At 52.4% G+C, this 15,688-nt stretch overlaps 1 protein-coding gene across 1 annotated transcript in view; it reads left to right on the plus strand.

Moving 5' to 3' along the window:
• SAFB2 (scaffold attachment factor B2) overlaps positions 1-14,949 on the plus strand; it is a 37,118-nt gene extending 22,169 nt beyond the window's left edge. The window contains exons 12-21 of the mRNA XM_007994931.3: positions 1,541-1,671; positions 2,920-3,011; positions 6,321-6,457; positions 7,645-7,932; positions 8,947-9,087; positions 10,171-10,216; positions 11,544-11,674; positions 13,964-14,076; positions 14,177-14,243; positions 14,543-14,949. Of these exons, the coding sequence (XP_007993122.1) occupies positions 1,541-1,671; positions 2,920-3,011; positions 6,321-6,457; positions 7,645-7,932; positions 8,947-9,087; positions 10,171-10,216; positions 11,544-11,674; positions 13,964-14,076; positions 14,177-14,243; positions 14,543-14,699 (1,303 nt within the window). The 3' untranslated portion in view covers positions 14,700-14,949. The remainder of the gene's footprint in view (positions 1-1,540; positions 1,672-2,919; positions 3,012-6,320; positions 6,458-7,644; positions 7,933-8,946; positions 9,088-10,170; positions 10,217-11,543; positions 11,675-13,963; positions 14,077-14,176; positions 14,244-14,542) is intronic.
• Positions 14,950-15,688: the final 739 nt, after the last annotated feature.

Below are 15,688 nucleotides of genomic sequence, written 5' to 3' on the forward strand. Positions count from 1 at the left end.
AATTTAAAAATTACTTGGAAGTGGTAGCCCACGCCTGTACCCAGCCACCTCCTTTTTATTCCCCCTGAGTTCTGTCTCAGGATCTAAAGACCCGTCTTTTTTTTTTTTTCCTTTTTCTGTTTTTTGAAATGGAGTCTCTCTCTGTTGCCAGGCTGGAGTGCAGTGGTGCAATCGCAGCTCACTGCACCCTTCGCCTCCTGGATTCTAGCAGTTCTCCTGCCTTGGCCTCCCGAGTAGCTGGGATTACAGGCATGCGCCACCACACCCGGCTAAATGTTTTTGTGTTTTTAGTAGAGATGGGGTTTCACCATGTTGGCCAGGCTGGTCTCAAACTCCTGACCTTGTGATCCATCTGCCTCGGTCTCCCGAAGTGCTGGGATTACAGGCATGAGCCACCGTGACCAGCCTAAAGACCCTTCTTTAAAGCATACCATGAGGTAACAAAAGTAAGCTGTAGAGCAGTATATGAAGTATGACCTCGTTCATGTCACGCCTAAGACACTATAAAACGTCACCGTAGATCACCGCAGTCAGGCAGACCCAGTGATTGACAGTAAGGCCGCCCTCATGGTCGGTCACAGGGATGAGGGAGAGGAGGTAAGATGATTTACAATAGTCAGTTTTTCTCAAAATGAGTATTATTTTTTTAAAAACAGACAACTCCATGATGTGGAGGTTGAGAAGGGCAAGGGAGATGGGGCAATCAAAGGCTTCCCTGGCATGGCTGGAGCTCTGCCAGGAACCCTGCCTGGGTCGGTGGGGGAGAGGCCAACAGGTGCTTGCTGGAGGGCCCTGCAGAGGCCTGACTTTCCTGCCTGGACCCTGGCACATTGTTGGTGTTGAGTCAGTGTGCAGTTTAATTGCCTGAGACAAATGGCATTAGGGAACACGGCAGCTGAGTTTGAGTGGCGAAGATGATTTATTTCACTGCTTAGAAGAAAGTTGCCTTTGGTTGAAATGGCACTTAACACCTTCCCGTATTCACTGGCACATAACACATCATTTAACTCCCTAAAAGTATGTAGTAGTTACTAACCGAGGGGTGTTGGCCTCACGGGTAAATGGCCTGCCACTCTGTGCATTGGGGGCTTGGCGTCCTGCCACTGGGCCTCTATCCTATTGAGGCTATATTGGGAAGAAATGCTTTTCCCTATAAAGCTTATAAACAATGTTCCACACATACATGATGAAACATTAAAGTAAACTTTTTAGAAGTGTTCTCATGTAGTTGGCATGTTTCTCGTCTCCACCTGCATGCCACTCTTGCGTGCCAGCCTGTCTGGCATTTTGGAAATGCATCCCCAGGAATTTCATTGTGCATATCCCTCAGTTGAGCAAGTAATAGAAGTGGGAATACGGCCTGTATCTAAAGAGGAGTATTGTTGTTGTTATGGTTTTCAAATAATTTTTTCCCACCTGGTTGCCGCCGGGGTGATTTTGTTTTACGTGGACATCTGAGTGTGTGTGAGTGAGGCTCTGGGTGAGCCGTTCCTGTCACAGAGTCTTGTGAACTCAATGTGATAACCATGTTTTTAAATAGAACCGTAATTAAGAAGGAGGAGAAGATTGAGAAGAAGGAGGAAAAAAAGCCTGAAGACATTAAAAAGGAAGAAAAAGACCAGGATGAGCTGAAACCCGGACCTACAAGTCGGTCTAGAGTCACCAAATCAGGTGATAAGAGTCTTTTAAGTGCTAGGGGAAGGGTAGGGCCCAAGGCCTGGCACGGGTGGTGAGTAGGTGGGGTTCCGAGGGAAGATGAGGACAGCAAGCTCTGGTGACATGGCTATTTCGCTGTTCATATGTCACCGTTGAAGAAACAAGAGTCTGTTGATGAAATGGCTTAAAGGAGTTTCCATACAACATCAGGAATCCAGAAGTGCTTGGGACTCAGGGCTTGACGTGTATTGCTGAACTCAGCTGCCTGAGTTCTGGCTTTCTCAGGGCCTTTGGCTTATTGTAGTGGGATTCACAAGAGTGAGTTGTCCAAGTTTCTTGTAACTAACCTGATGCTATTTTGCAGGTGTGCAGTCAAGTTTTTCCCACATTATGTTAAAGCTGGAGGTAGTAAAAATACAGAGAAAACTGAAACCTCCAAGCATCTGTTGAAGTGGTTGTATTTGGACGATGCCACTTCTGTTGTCATTTTGTAAAAGTTCATTGTGCTTTACACCTTTGAATCTCTATAAGACTCAGAATGTTTTGTGGCAAAAAAAATAAGCCAACTCTACCTCCCCCATCAAGGAAGGAAAAAAACAGAAACAAAACCCAGCCATCTGGAGCATTGAAATTTGGTACAGCACATTACAAGCTGGATCTTCAGCTCACAGGCTAATTTACCCTGAGTCTCATGAGGAACGTGTTTTTAAAATGTTCCTCAAGTATTATAAATCTCCCCAAATAAGTCATTGTTCCAGTGCTTAGAGCCTGGTGGTTCTGTTGTCAGGAGAGAGAATTGGTTGGGAAGCCTTTATTGCTGAAAATGAATGGAGGGAAGCCCACCCGTCTGGCAAGGTGCTCCCTCAGAGCTGCAGTGTGATTCCGAGCACGGCCTGGATACTGCAGAGCTTCACAGAACGTCAGGGAGGAGTGACAGCGTAGACCAGCTCCAGAGCCGTGTGGGTTTAGTGTGGAGGGTCACAGAGGGCTCTGCGGGACGGCTGTGCCTGTGTGCGTGCTGCAGGTTTAAGCTGTAGGTTGGGAACAGGTCCCTCCAGTTGTACAAAGACCCGTGAGGGTGCCCCCGTTATGCTGTGCCCGCGTTACTGTGTCGCTCACAATAGATGAGAAATAGAGGCTCCCAAGGCTGGTGTCAGTCACTTGACTCACGCCTTGTGTGCCCAGAGTCCATCAGAGTGCTGTTTACTACGGGAAGTTGGGGCGTCCACAGGTTTTCATAGTTTGGTGTGTTTTGTCCTGAAGGAAGCAGAGGAATGGAGCGGACGGTTGTGATGGATAAATCGAAAGGAGAGCCTGTCATTAGCGTGAAAACCACCAGCAGGTCCAAAGAGAGAGTGAGTATTGCCTCTGCCATCTCAGGGCCAGCTGTTTCTCACGATGGCTCCACGACCCGTTTGATTCGCATTATGAAAACAATGCTGTTTTGCCTTTAAAATCTTAAAGAGTTCTTTGAAGTTTGTAGGAGGCGTGATAATTGTGTAGATTGTAGATACAGACACACACGTGAATCCCGGCGCTTTCTGCAGAGCAGTGCCCCTCCGTGTTTGCTTCCCTCCATGTGCTGGCCCCGTACTGGCTCCTGACCGGGATGTGCCGCCTTCCGACAGAGCATCGGTTCACACAGCAGCTTCATCATAGGCTAGGATGGGCCAGACCCAGGCTTTTCAAGCTGGAAGGCAGGTCCTACTCTTTGGTTGACTGAATAGCAGGTTACTTTCTTTCATTGATTTTCTAGTTTCTATTAAATTAACCAAAAAGGTTGAGACCAGCCTAGGACAGAGTGTTGGTCATGTTACCAGATCAAGAGCTGCCTCTCTCGAGTTGTGCGCACAGCTAGACGAAATAGCATCTCATTTGCGTTTTTCACTCTGGAAAACAATAAAAACCTCTGCTTCCCAGCTGCAGGTTCTAGCTGAGATGTTCGTGAGGTGACAGTGCTTTTTTAATGAACGCAGAGTTCACCGTATTCAGCCAGGACCACTTTGTGTGGTTAAGACTTAACTTTTTTTTTTTTTTTTTTTTTCTTGAGACGGAGTCTTGGTGTGTCGCTCAGGCTGGAGTGCAGTGACGTGATCTCGCTCATTGCAGCCACTGCCTTCTGGGTTCAAGCGACTCTCCTGCCTCAGCCTCTTGAGTAGCTGAGATTACAGGCACGCACCACCACACCAGGCTAATTTTTGTACTTTTAGTGCTAAGAGACGGGATTTGCCACATTGACCAGGCTGGTCTCCAACTCCTGACCTTAAGTGATCCACCAGCCTCAGCCTTCCAAAGTGCTGGGATTACATGTGTGAGCCACCGCGCCCAACCAAGACTTAGTTTTTTAAATGAACATTTGGATTTTATAAAGTATCAATTCCTAATGTCATTTTTCAATGAAAATCATAAGATACAGAGAAATCTAGAGTAGAACATTGAAAAAGACCCATAATCTTACCCCCATGTCACTGTGATGTTGAAAAATAAATAGTGAGCACATGTGCGTGATTAAAACCTCTGGTCAGCTCGGGGAGATGCAGCACGGGCATACTAAAGCCTCCGTGTGTCCGGCTGGGCTCCTCGGCTTCCTCTGCACACAAGTTCCTTGTGCGTGCCGTGGGACCACAGACAGAGGATGTGCTGGAGCTTGCATTTTCTGTGTAATGTGCCATGGAGGTCTCTACATACAGACACGTAGGGTTTGGCCTTTTTCCTTTTTGCTTTTTTTTCTTTTCGCTTTTACATTTTTTTTTAATTTTATGGATAATATTTACCTATTAAAAAATAAAGGGTGAGGTGTCTCACTTTGTTGCTTAGCCTGGCTTTAAGTGATTCTCTCGCCTTGACCTTCCAAACTTGCTGGATTACAGGTGTGAGCCACTACCCCCAGCTTCTTTTAACTTTAAAATTTTGAAATGAAGTGCTGTTCAGAAAGGTTGTGAAGGGGACTCCTGCGTGTGTTGCACCTGCCAGGTCACTAGTAAGTGGCTAAGCTGGCCTGAGAACCCAGGAGTGCTGGCACTGTTGCCTGCTGTGCTGCCCACTGTGCAGTGGTACATGGGCACTGTCCCCTTCTTACTCCACTGCAGTGTGTGTAAGACATCTGCTCGTCTCATAGGCAAAGCGTGCCATCAAAGTGCTGGGTGATGTCCCCCTGTGTGTGTATGCCCCTTCCTCCCCAGCCTGCATTTTATTAATAATTGGTGTAATGTCTCCGCCTTGACCTTTACCTGTCTGTTGGCTTGGTTTGTCTTTCATTGCTTGCTCTTTCTTTCCTATGGGAACTAATTAGGAAAATAAGCTGAGTAGCTTTTTAACAATGTCATTTCCCAAGCCCCTGCCCCAGAGATTCTATGTGGATCAGCAGGAGGCCTCAGGTTCTGTGTTGTTTAAAAGCTTCCTGGGAGGGTCTGGTGTGTAGCTAGTTTGGGTGAGGCCTTGGAGAACCTTGAAATGGGAGTTAGTCGTTACAGCTCTGAGCTTTATGCCACAGATAGAAAATTATGAATGTAGGCTGGGTGCGGGTGGCTGACGCCTGTAATCCTGGCACTTTGGGAGGATGAGGCAGGCGGATCACTTGAACTCAGGAGTTTGAGACCAGCCTGGACAACAGGACGAAACCCCGTCTCTACAAAAATAGAAAAATTGGGCATGGTGGTGTGCACCTGTGGTCTCAGCTACTCAGGAGGCTGAGGTGGGAGGATCACTTGAGCCTGCAGTGAGCCGTTACACTCCAGCCTGGGCAACAGAACCAGACTGGGTCTCAAAAAAACCAAAAACCTACACAAAATAAATTACAGACATTGGCTATTAGTGTTCTGTACCTTATTAGGAGCACCGTTTTGCATTAAAGTATTTTAGCATATTCTATTTATTTATTATTTATTTATTTATTCATTTGAGACGGAGTCCTGCTCTGTTTCCCAGGCTGGAGTACAGTGGTGCGATCTCAGCTCACTGCCACCTCCGCCTCCCAGGTTCAAGTGATTCTTTTGCCTCGGCCTCCTGAGTAGCTGGGATTACAGGCATGCGCCACCATGCCCGGCTGACTTTTGTTTTTTTACTTGAGATGGGGTTTCACCATGTTGGTCAGGCTGGTCTTGAACTCCTGATGTGATCTGCCCACCTCGGCCTCCTGAAGTGCTGGGATTACAGGCGTGAGCCACTGCGCCTGGCCTGGCATATTCTATTTAGAGCTGTCTGCCTGAGTCCTGAGCCAGCAGCTGAGATGTGAAACATGCAGTCTGCCCTCCAGCTGTCCAAACAGCTGGCCTGACTGCTGTCCCCCTCTGAACTAATGGCCACAGTGGCTCTGTGCGGATGTGCCCCGTGGCTCTCAGAGGCCTAGGTTTGCTTTGGATTATGTGAGTCCTTGGCTGTGCTATGCTAGAAAAACTGTGCTTGTAGGTTTTTTGAGGCATGGGCCAACCTCTTCTCTTCCATGAATGCCCCTTGACATTTGAAAGCAGGATTCTGGATTAGGCAGTAAAACGCACACTTGGAGGGAAGCAGCTTATGCTTGGGCCTCTGGTCTGGAGACCACAGCCTTCCATCTACACCATGTGGGGCCAAAGAATCTTAGTCTCATCCACACGTGCATAATCTCCATTGTGTGTTTGTTGCAATCATTTTCCTGACATTAATAAACCAGTTTTGGTAAACAGAGCTCCAAGAGTCAGGATCGCAAGTCAGAAAGCAAAGAAAAGAGAGACATCTTGTCGTTTGATAAAATCAAAGAACAGAGGGAGAGAGAGCGCCAGAGGCAGCGGGAACGGGAGATCCGAGAAACGGAGAGGCGGCGGTGAGTGGAGCTGGGCGGGGTGGTGGGCTGGTGGTTTCCTCTGGGGGTGGCTGTCCTTCTCCCAGCTGTACTTGGAGTGAGGAGTCTGTGTGCCCGAGGGCCAGTGCCTGGGCCGGCGGGTGTTGTGCTTCGCCTGGGTCCTTGAGGCAGGGGCCAGCACCTGTTCACACATGAGCCGCCAGACATGCCAGGTGGCATGAAAGTCATCAGAGGGCCAGGTGCAGTGGCTCACACCTGTATCTGAGCACTTTGGGATGCCAGGGCCAGAGGATCACTTGAAGCCAGGAGTTCGAGACCATCCTAGGCAATGTAGCGAGATCCCCACCTCTACAAAATATTTAAAAATTAGCTGGGCATGGTAGCGTGCACTTGTAGTCCCAGCTACTCAGGAGGTTGAGGTGGGGGGATCGCCTGAGCCCAGAAGCTCAAGGCTGCAGTGAGCTGTGATCACAACACTGCACTCCAGACTGGGTGACAGAGTGAGACCCTGTCTTGAAATAAAGTCAGGGAAGCCCTTTACGGTATATGGGGTTTGGCTATGTTGCCAGGCTGATCTTGAACTCCTGGGCTCAAGCAATCCTCCTGCGTCAACCTCCCTAAGTGCTGGATTACAGGCTGAGCCTTCTGCTGGCTCAAAGTCTATTTTTGCCCCTCCTCTGGTGTTGGACCTTGGCCGGTGCGCAAAACCCAGCCGTGTGTGGCTTTGATGGGATGGGATGGTCCCTGGGTGCTGAAGTCTCGGTCTTCCCTATTGAAACCTCTCACACAAGGTCAGAAACTGCAAGCCGAGTCCAGTTGTCATTTTGCCACGGCTCCATTCTGGGCTGTGGTCTTGAAGGTTTGTCCCTCTCTGCCTTGACATTCGGCGTTTTCATGTCGGGATACCCGGCGTTCTCTTGTCACTTTTCCTCAAATATTGCTCAGTAAAGCAAAAGCTGTGCTCATAGCATTTGGAAAATGTTCTTGAGCGAACCTAGAAATGTTGCCAGCTGTGCTGCCTTTGCTTTTCTTGAGGTGACTTTCTTAAGTAAGGTAACCCCCTGCACGCGCAGCTTTAGGGAAGCCTGGTGAGCTTTTGGATCCAATTTTTTTTTCTGCTTCCAATTCACACCCAGTTTTGGGCACCGGGCTTTTTGTCCGTGGAGGCTCACACAGGGGGTTCAAGGCAGCCTTGCCTGTCCCCGCAGGGAGCGCGAGCAGCGGGAGCGGGAGCAGCGCCTCGAGGCCTTCCATGAGCGGAAGGAGAAGGCCCGGCTGCAGCGGGAACGCCTGCAGCTCGAGTGCCAGCGCCAGCGACTGGAGCGGGAGCGCATGGAGCGGGAGCGGCTAGAGCGGGAACGCATGCGCGTGGAGCGTGAGCGCAGGAAGGAGCAGGAGCGCATCCACCGCGAGCGCGAGGAGCTGCGGCGCCAGCAGGAGCAGCTGCGCTACGAGCAGGAGCGGCGGCCGGGGCGGAGGCCCTACGACCTGGATCGGTGAGTCCCGCCCAGAGCGCGGGCAGGACGGAGGCCAGCGTGGCAGCGGTGTTCACCCTTCCAACAGAACAGCGGCTTCCCTTCCCTCCCGGGAGGGGGGCGGGAGGGGGAGAATGAAATTTGATATGGAGCATGCGCCCTGGGGAGTCCCTGTAGCTCGCACTGGCTGCTGCAGGTTTATTAGTTCACTGTCACCACTCGAGGCTGTGTAGCATCTCCCCCAACTTGAGTTATTCTGGGAAACTTGATGGCTGCCACTTGCTGCTGAAGGGTTTGTGATGCTTTTCCTCTCCACTTCCCTGTGGAGCATAACTGTTCTCTGTCTTGCGAGACAACCAAATGCCCATTAGGCCCAAGTTGGCCACCGCTGTCTCTGCCAATCTCGTGTCCTTGTAGACAGAGAGGCAGAGCAGGCGCTGTGGAAAAGGATATTGCCTTTGGTTTAGAAAGTAGGTTTATTGGTCTCTAGCTACCTGGAACGGCTTAATTGACAGTCACCTGTCACCCCACTCTCCATGAGCCTAGTTTTCTGGTAAAAATCAAGAAGAAGATAATTGGATGCCATCCGGCGCTGTGTGTAGTTCACTATCACCTCATCTAATTCTCTTTGCTTTTGCAAGAAACTCAGAGGGAGATTCAGGCTCCCGTGGAAGGCAGGGAAAGTAAAAGTGTGGCAACTCGAATGCTATTCCAGAAGAATCAAATATTTCATTTCACTTGCATTTGTGCTCATGAGTGGGGATCAGGGTATTACCAGTCTCATGAGACAATGAGCTCACAGCAGTGCTCCTTTCGGGACTGTTGGATGAGAATACAAGTGTACCTCTCGGCTGTTAATGGGGGTTTTAATTTATCAAATCAAAGCAATGATGATCGAGTGTTTAGAGATTGGCCCTGCAGGGCATTTTAAATGATACTGGGTCTGGGGAGAGAGCTCCCCTCCCCACCTCCACCTCCTTCCTTTTTCTCCTCCTTTCGTAAATGGAATTTGCGTTCTTTTAAAATAAAAACCAGACGAGATGATGCCTATTGGCCAGAAGGAAAGCGTGTGGCGATGGAGGACAGATACCGCGCGGACTTTCCCCGGCCGGACCACCGCTTCCACGATTTCGATCATCGAGACCGGGGCCAGTACCAGGACCACGCCATCGACAGGTCAGCGGTCCTGTCCCCTCCTTTAGCCACAGTCATTGTGGGCACTGGGGCATCCAGCTGACCTCATTCTCAGCCCAGTGCAGGGGTTCCTGTGTGCCCTGAAGCCTCGTTTACTTCTGAGACGCACAATGGGTGACTCTGACCTTGCCCAGAACTTGAGCGAGTTGCTGGAATTGGCGGCCGTTTACAGAATCCCCAGCTTGCCTCATGGGAAGGCATCTCAGAGCTTGTTCCAGTGTGGCCAGGAGGGACCTGGGTGCAGGCCCCCCGACACCGAGCTCTCTTGTGAGGCAGCGATGTTTGTCAGCACAACCTTGTTCTGGGTTTCATAGCTTCCTGGGAGGTCTCTCCATAGCTGCTCCCCCTCTCCGTTGGCGCCGCTAAGGAGAGGCGTGACCTGAGGCATGCTGGGGCTTTGGGGCTTTCGTGCCTGGACAACCAGCAGAGCTTCCTGTGCCCGAGAGCTACCAGAGAATTGATGGAGGACGTGCAAAATTTCTCATGAGGCCTGTTTTGCATTTCGAGGGTCTGGGTGGGCTTTTTAGCTTTTTGAAATGAGGAGTACATCTAGTTTATTAAGAAGACAGCACTTGGTTTTCCAGTTTAAAAGTCCTGTCTTTGGGCTCCCTTCAGCTGCACATCTCTGACCCATTTCCCCGTTCATTGGCTCCTTTAGAAGGAGTGTCAGAGTGGGCAGAATGGGAAAGGGAGGCTGAGAGGCCACACTCTTAATTCTGCTGGATTTTGGGGTGGAGTTGGTGTGAATTTTGGCAAGTCCCACGCATTGGATCAGATCAGAGATTAGGGATCATTGGAGGCCTCTGTCCCTGTTCCCCTGCCTGAGAGCTCTCTGAGGAATTTTAGTTCAGTGAGATGTGTATTCCCTTCTCTTTAGGATCCGACTTTGTTCCTGCCCCCAGAGAAAAGCCTTTCGATTTGAGCTAGCTTTTTGCTTTTTTCCAGGCCAGTTACACTTTTTATGTGATGGGATGGAGTAAGTATCCCAGTCGTGAAACTTACCTGACCTGCAGAAATGTGTAGTAGTGCCGGGCGCTGTTTGAACAGGATCTTTTCCTTTTGCAGGAGGGAGGGTTCGAGGCCAATGATGGGAGACCACCGGGATGGGCAGGTGAGTAGAGCCCCGATGCCAAGCCGTAGGGCCACTGTGCTGCTGTGCGGGCATAACTCACCATTTCTCATCAGGCGGCCGGTTTATCCCAGAGAGGTGGCAATTTAGCATGTGTGGCGGGTATGGATGTGTGGGTTCCGGCCAGCGACTGGATGCGCAAATATTTAACGGGACATGGTGGCTCATGCCTGTAATCCCAGCACTGTGGGAGGCTGAGGTGGGTGGATCACCTGAGATCAGGAGTTCGAGACCAGCCTGGCCAACATGGTGAAATCCCTGTGTCTACTAAAAATAAAAAAAATTAGCCGGGCGTGGTGGCACGTGCCTGTAATCCTTGCTGCTCAGGAGCCTGAGGTTGGAGAATCGCTTGAACCCAGGAGGCAGAGGTTGCAGTGAGCTGAGATCGCACCATTGCACTCCAGCCTGGGCAACAAGAGCGAGACTCTGTCTAAAAAAAAAAAAAATTGTGCAAATATTTGATTGTTTTGTAATGTGCAAGTTTCTGTCATTTTCAAATATGTCAGGCTTGTTCTTCATTTTATCCAGTAGAAACCTCAAGTGTCTCTTCATTGTCCACTTGCTCAGGGAGCCTTTGGGTCTTGGTGCCTGTAGCGTGCCCCTGAGAACCCAAATGGTGATTGTCATTTAGCCCACATGTGCCAGGGTCGGGGGTATGGGGAGCCTGGGATTCTCCATGTTTCAAGTCCATGCTGGGTGGGCACTGGGGGTTGAAGACCACAAGAGTGGTCCCTGAATCTCTGTGGTGCTATGCGGGTGCCCTGTGCGTGGTGGCAGGGTGTGAGTTCTGAGAAAGCAGCAGCCTGGTGGAGAGATGGGAGTTGGGTGGCAGAGTAATGGCCTATGGCGACAGGCAGCACCTGCCTGCTTCGTGACTGCTGGCTCCTCTGTGCAGAGTTGGTTGGCCAGGGAGGCTGGAAGTGTGACCCCGCCAGAGCACAGGGGTGCTGACCCGCCCGAGGGCACTCCTGTGATCAGAAAGGAGGCAGTGCCTAGCTCCTCAGGGAAGACAGGGCTCGGTGACATCTTAGTGGACCTTGAGCAGAGCTGTTGAGGGCAGTAACACCAGGGCTCTCCACGCTCCTGGGGCAGCTCACGGCAGTGATGCAGCTGTAGGGGTGCGAGGAGGGGACCCAGGGAGCAGAGGGTCAGCGAAGCAGGGCCCACCAGGGCTGAGGCCTCGCCCTGCCGTCTTCTCTTGGCTCCGGCCCACCTGCCGCCCTGGGGCCTTCGGTAGACAGTCCTCCTGGAAGGTGGGCCTAGGTGGGTGACGTGGTCAGTGTCACCTTGTCCCTCTCCTGCCTTCCAGCACTATGGAGATGACCGCCATGGCCACGGAGGACCCCCAGAGCGCCACGGCCGGGACTCCCGTGATGGCTGGGGGGGCTACGGCTCCGACAAGAGGCTGAGTGAAGGCCGGGGTCTGCCCCCTCCCCCCAGGTTAGTGAGTGAGCCCCAGTCGGGTGGGGAGCATCTGTCCTAGCCTGGGAAGAGGTTGGTGCCTGGCCGGGCATGTCCCCAAGGTTTGATTTCAGCTAGGGCAGCTTTAGGATGGACTACCACGGGTCCTGCCATTTGAAACTCCTGACTCAGAAAGTCCAGGTTCTCAAGAAGAAAGCGCAGAACAGGCTCTCAGGCATGGAGCTGTCCAGGTCGCCCAGAATGGCCCATCCCCATTCCCGAGCTGGGGAGCGCCTGCAGTTGTCAATGTCTCGATCCACAGGGGCTGCGTTCCCACTGGGAGAGACAGCGCAGAAGCTGTCAGTCCTGCCCCGTCCGTGGTAGAGCGGCCTTGCCCTTTCCTCCACGTTGCCTCTTTACATGTGTCTTTCTCGGGTTTTCTCTCTGACCCCTAGTTGGTCTGGGGTGGGGCTTCTCAACCCTGCCCTGCCTATTAGAATCGTTTATGGGGACCCTCCCCCCAGGACTCAGGGCTGAGCACACTAGGCCAGGTCCTCCATAGGTGTTCAAAGCCATCTTCACCAGCACTGCAGCTGTGGGGGCTGTCCTAAGTCTCGTCAGCATTATTGGGGTACAGGGCTTGTCTGGGAGGACTCTGGGTGCCTCTCTGGTTTCTTTGGCCAGCTGCGGTCACCCCTGCCTGTTTGCCCTGTTGCTGCCTGGACCGGCCGTGAGGAGGCTGGTGGCAGGACCACTTTGCAGTTGCCACCCTGCTTTCCTCTGTGAGATAGATGAGTGTCCTGTCTGTCTCCAGCCCCGGCCCAGGGCTGCCTTGGGCCCTGCCCACTCCCGCAGTGTGGGTTTTGGTCCCCTGTGCTCCCCTGTCCATCCCTCCCTCTACGCTGAGAGGCTCTTCCACCTCTGCCAGGGACTTTGACTCGGAGCCGTGCCGAGTGTCCCACCTGAAGCTTCTCCTGCATCTCTGGGCAGCACAGACGGTGGCAGTGCTCTGATCAGTTGGTGTAAAGTGTTCTGGGTGACCCCATTAGCATTCCTGTCCTGTCACTTAGTGGGTTTTGTGGTAAATAACTTGGGAATGTAAGTGGGAAACTCAGAACCAAAGACACAGCAGTGGCTGGGCACGCTTGGGTCACCAAGGGCAGGTGCCACACGCGTGCTTTCCACTCCCTCCAGGGCGGTATTTCGCTTGCCTGGCAGGTGTGTGTTGGGGCCTCCGATGACCCCTCTCGGGCCTGTGGGCTCACTTGGCCTGACTGTCACTGCAGCCGGCAACCCACAGCAGGCAGACACTCATGCAGATTGGGTCTGGCTGCTTTCCTGCACGGCCACTCAGGACTCAGGACACTGGACTCAGATTTTCATCTCCCAGAGTTTCTGTCTGAAACTTTTAAAAAAATAGTTTTCTTGAAGTATAATTCACAGGACACGTACTTCCCGTTTCACGTGTGCAGTCATTGGAGGTTTGCATGTGTGTGCATCTGTGCAGCCATCCCCAAGGCCGATTCTGAAGCATTTTCATCATGTCAGAAGAAACCCTGCTCCTCTTAGCAGCCGCACCCCCTTCTCCCCTGCCCTTGATAGCCACAGGTTCCTTTCTGGATCTGGATTTGCTGTCTTGAGTCATTTCTTGGCCTGCGCGGTGTGCCTGCTGGGCCTGGCTTCTCCCTAAGTCTCATGTATTGAGGGCTCATCTCCACATGCTGCCTGGGCCAGCGCTTCTGTCCTAGTTAAGGCTGAACACTCCATGGTCCGGACACACCACATAGCGTTATCTGCTGATCAGTTCATGGGCGTTGGGGTCCATCTCCCTTTGGCTGTTAGGAATCCTGCTGCCAGGAACATTCATGCACAGATGTCTTTGGTCACGTTTTCATTTCTGTCAGGTGGGACTGGGTTTGCTAGGTCGTGGTAATTCTGCCCTTAACTTTTTGAAGAACCACCAAACTATTTTCCACAGTGGCCACACCATTTTACATTTCCACCAGCAGTGGACGAGGGTTCTTCCCTTTCCTCGCACCCTCCATAGTGCGTGTTACTGTGTGATTCTAGCATCCCAGCCCGGGGGAGGTAGTGTCTCGCTGTGCCTCAGATTGGCATTTCCAGGTGGCGTTGAGCCCCTTCTCACGTGCTTACTGGCACGTCTGTTTTTGGGGAAATGTCACTTCCCATGATTTGCCCACTCGTCTGCAGCCCTTGCTGTGTGGCATGATCCGCCATGCGGCTGAGGTCAGGGTGGATGCGCCTGCTCCCAGCGTGACCCTGGAGGCTCATCAGACGGCTGCATGTCTGCTTTTTTTTTTGGCAAAGGGGTGGCCGTGACTGGGGAGAGCACAACCAGCGGCTGGAGGAGCAGCAGGCACGTGCCTGGCAGGGTACCATGGACGCAGGCGCGGCCAGCCGGGAGCACGCCAGGTGGCAAGGTATGGCGCTGGCTCCGGGGACGAGGGTGGCTGTGGCCCCCACACGTGTCCAGGGGCTTCCCCAGGGATGGAGTGTTTGCAGACCCTTCTTCTCTTCTAGGTGGCGAGAGGGGCCTGTCTGGGCCCTCAGGGCCGGGGCACATGGCAAGCCGAGGTGGAGTGGCAGGGTAAGGCGTGTTGTCCGAGGAGGACAGTGGTTTGCTCCTGCTCCTCGCTTCCTCTCCCGTTTTTGCATGTTTGATCAGCTGGCTGGGTTGGATGTTTTGAAAACAAAGCAAAAAGCAGCTCTTTGCAATTTATTCAAATAACGCTCTTCAGTTACCTGGAATACAATGTGTAATGATGATTTTTCTCACGTGGAAAAAATACCCAAGCGCTCTAAAGGCTGCGGGACCGTTACTGAACCCATGTTACCATGAAAACGCTGAGCACTTCAAGGGGAAAAAATGTCTGACTTTGTTCCTAGGCGAGGCGGCTTTGCACAAGGTGGACATTCCCAGGGCCACGTGGTGCCAGGTGGCGGACTGGAAGGTGGCGGAGTGGCCAGCCAGGACCGGGGCAGCAGAGTCCCGCACCCACACCCCCATCCCCCCCCGTATCCCCACTTCACCCGCCGCTACTAAGTCCCACTCGCTGCGAGTTTTCAGGTGGGCAGATGCACTGTTGAATCTGGTAGCCAGGGTTCCCTTGAACTTGGGGGATCTTTTTAAAAGCAAAGCAAATCCTGCCACCGTGTTGTAGCTCAATACAATGTGAACTCACTTTTTTTTTTTTTTTTAATAAATGTGTTCTTGTTCTGCCGTTTTTAAATCAAGGTTTCTGTTAACGAGGCATTCCATTTTCCATTAATAAAGTTTACCATTCGCAGTCTTGCGTGCGTGTGCACGTGCGTGAGTCCTCGTGGCCACAGAGCTCGGGAGGGACCGACCCTGGGCAGAGTGGTGTGGCCGCATGTTGACTGTTGGCTCTACCAGGCGCTGCCAGAGTCCTTTGCCTGCATCGTCCTCCTGCATTCTCATCACCGCCCCAGGAAGTGGGGCGTCCAGGTCCCCATCACTGGATGATGCAACAGGATGGGGAGTCAGCCCATGGGAACTAGGAATTCTTCAGGGGGTGCTGTGCACCGTGGGGCCCTCAGACCAATCCCTTTACACCAAGCCTGTCTCTGCGTGGGTAGTGGTGAAGGCGTGCCAGGCCCTGGGGAGCCCTCCCCCTGCCACCTCAGTATGGGGCTGTGTCCCATGCTGGTGTGTGGTGGGCTGTTTCGGGAAGGCTGCGTGTGTGGTGGGCCCGCCCTCCGCTGGCTGCCGAGTGTGTCCGCTCAGTGCCTGCTGCCAGCAGCTGGACAGGAGTGGAACGGCGCTGACTCGGCAGTGGGCCCAGGTGGTAGAGCTAGTCCCTCCGTTCTTCTGGAAATGTCTATTTGTCTGTAAAAGTGCATTTGAGGGTGACGCCTGTTTGCTTCCTTAATTAAAGACTGTGCCAGACGAGGCACCTCACTCGCCAGGGTAGCCCGCAGGCTGCCAGCCCATGCGCGCAGCCCTCCGTGCCAGGTCCCTGCAGGGGCCGACCACTGTGAGCGCCGCGGTCCTCTTCAGAACTGGTACACGAG

The sequence above is a fragment of the Chlorocebus sabaeus genome, chromosome 6, assembly GCF_047675955.1.
Source record: "Chlorocebus sabaeus isolate Y175 chromosome 6, mChlSab1.0.hap1, whole genome shotgun sequence".
Classification (NCBI taxonomy): Eukaryota; Metazoa; Chordata; class Mammalia; order Primates; family Cercopithecidae; genus Chlorocebus; species Chlorocebus sabaeus.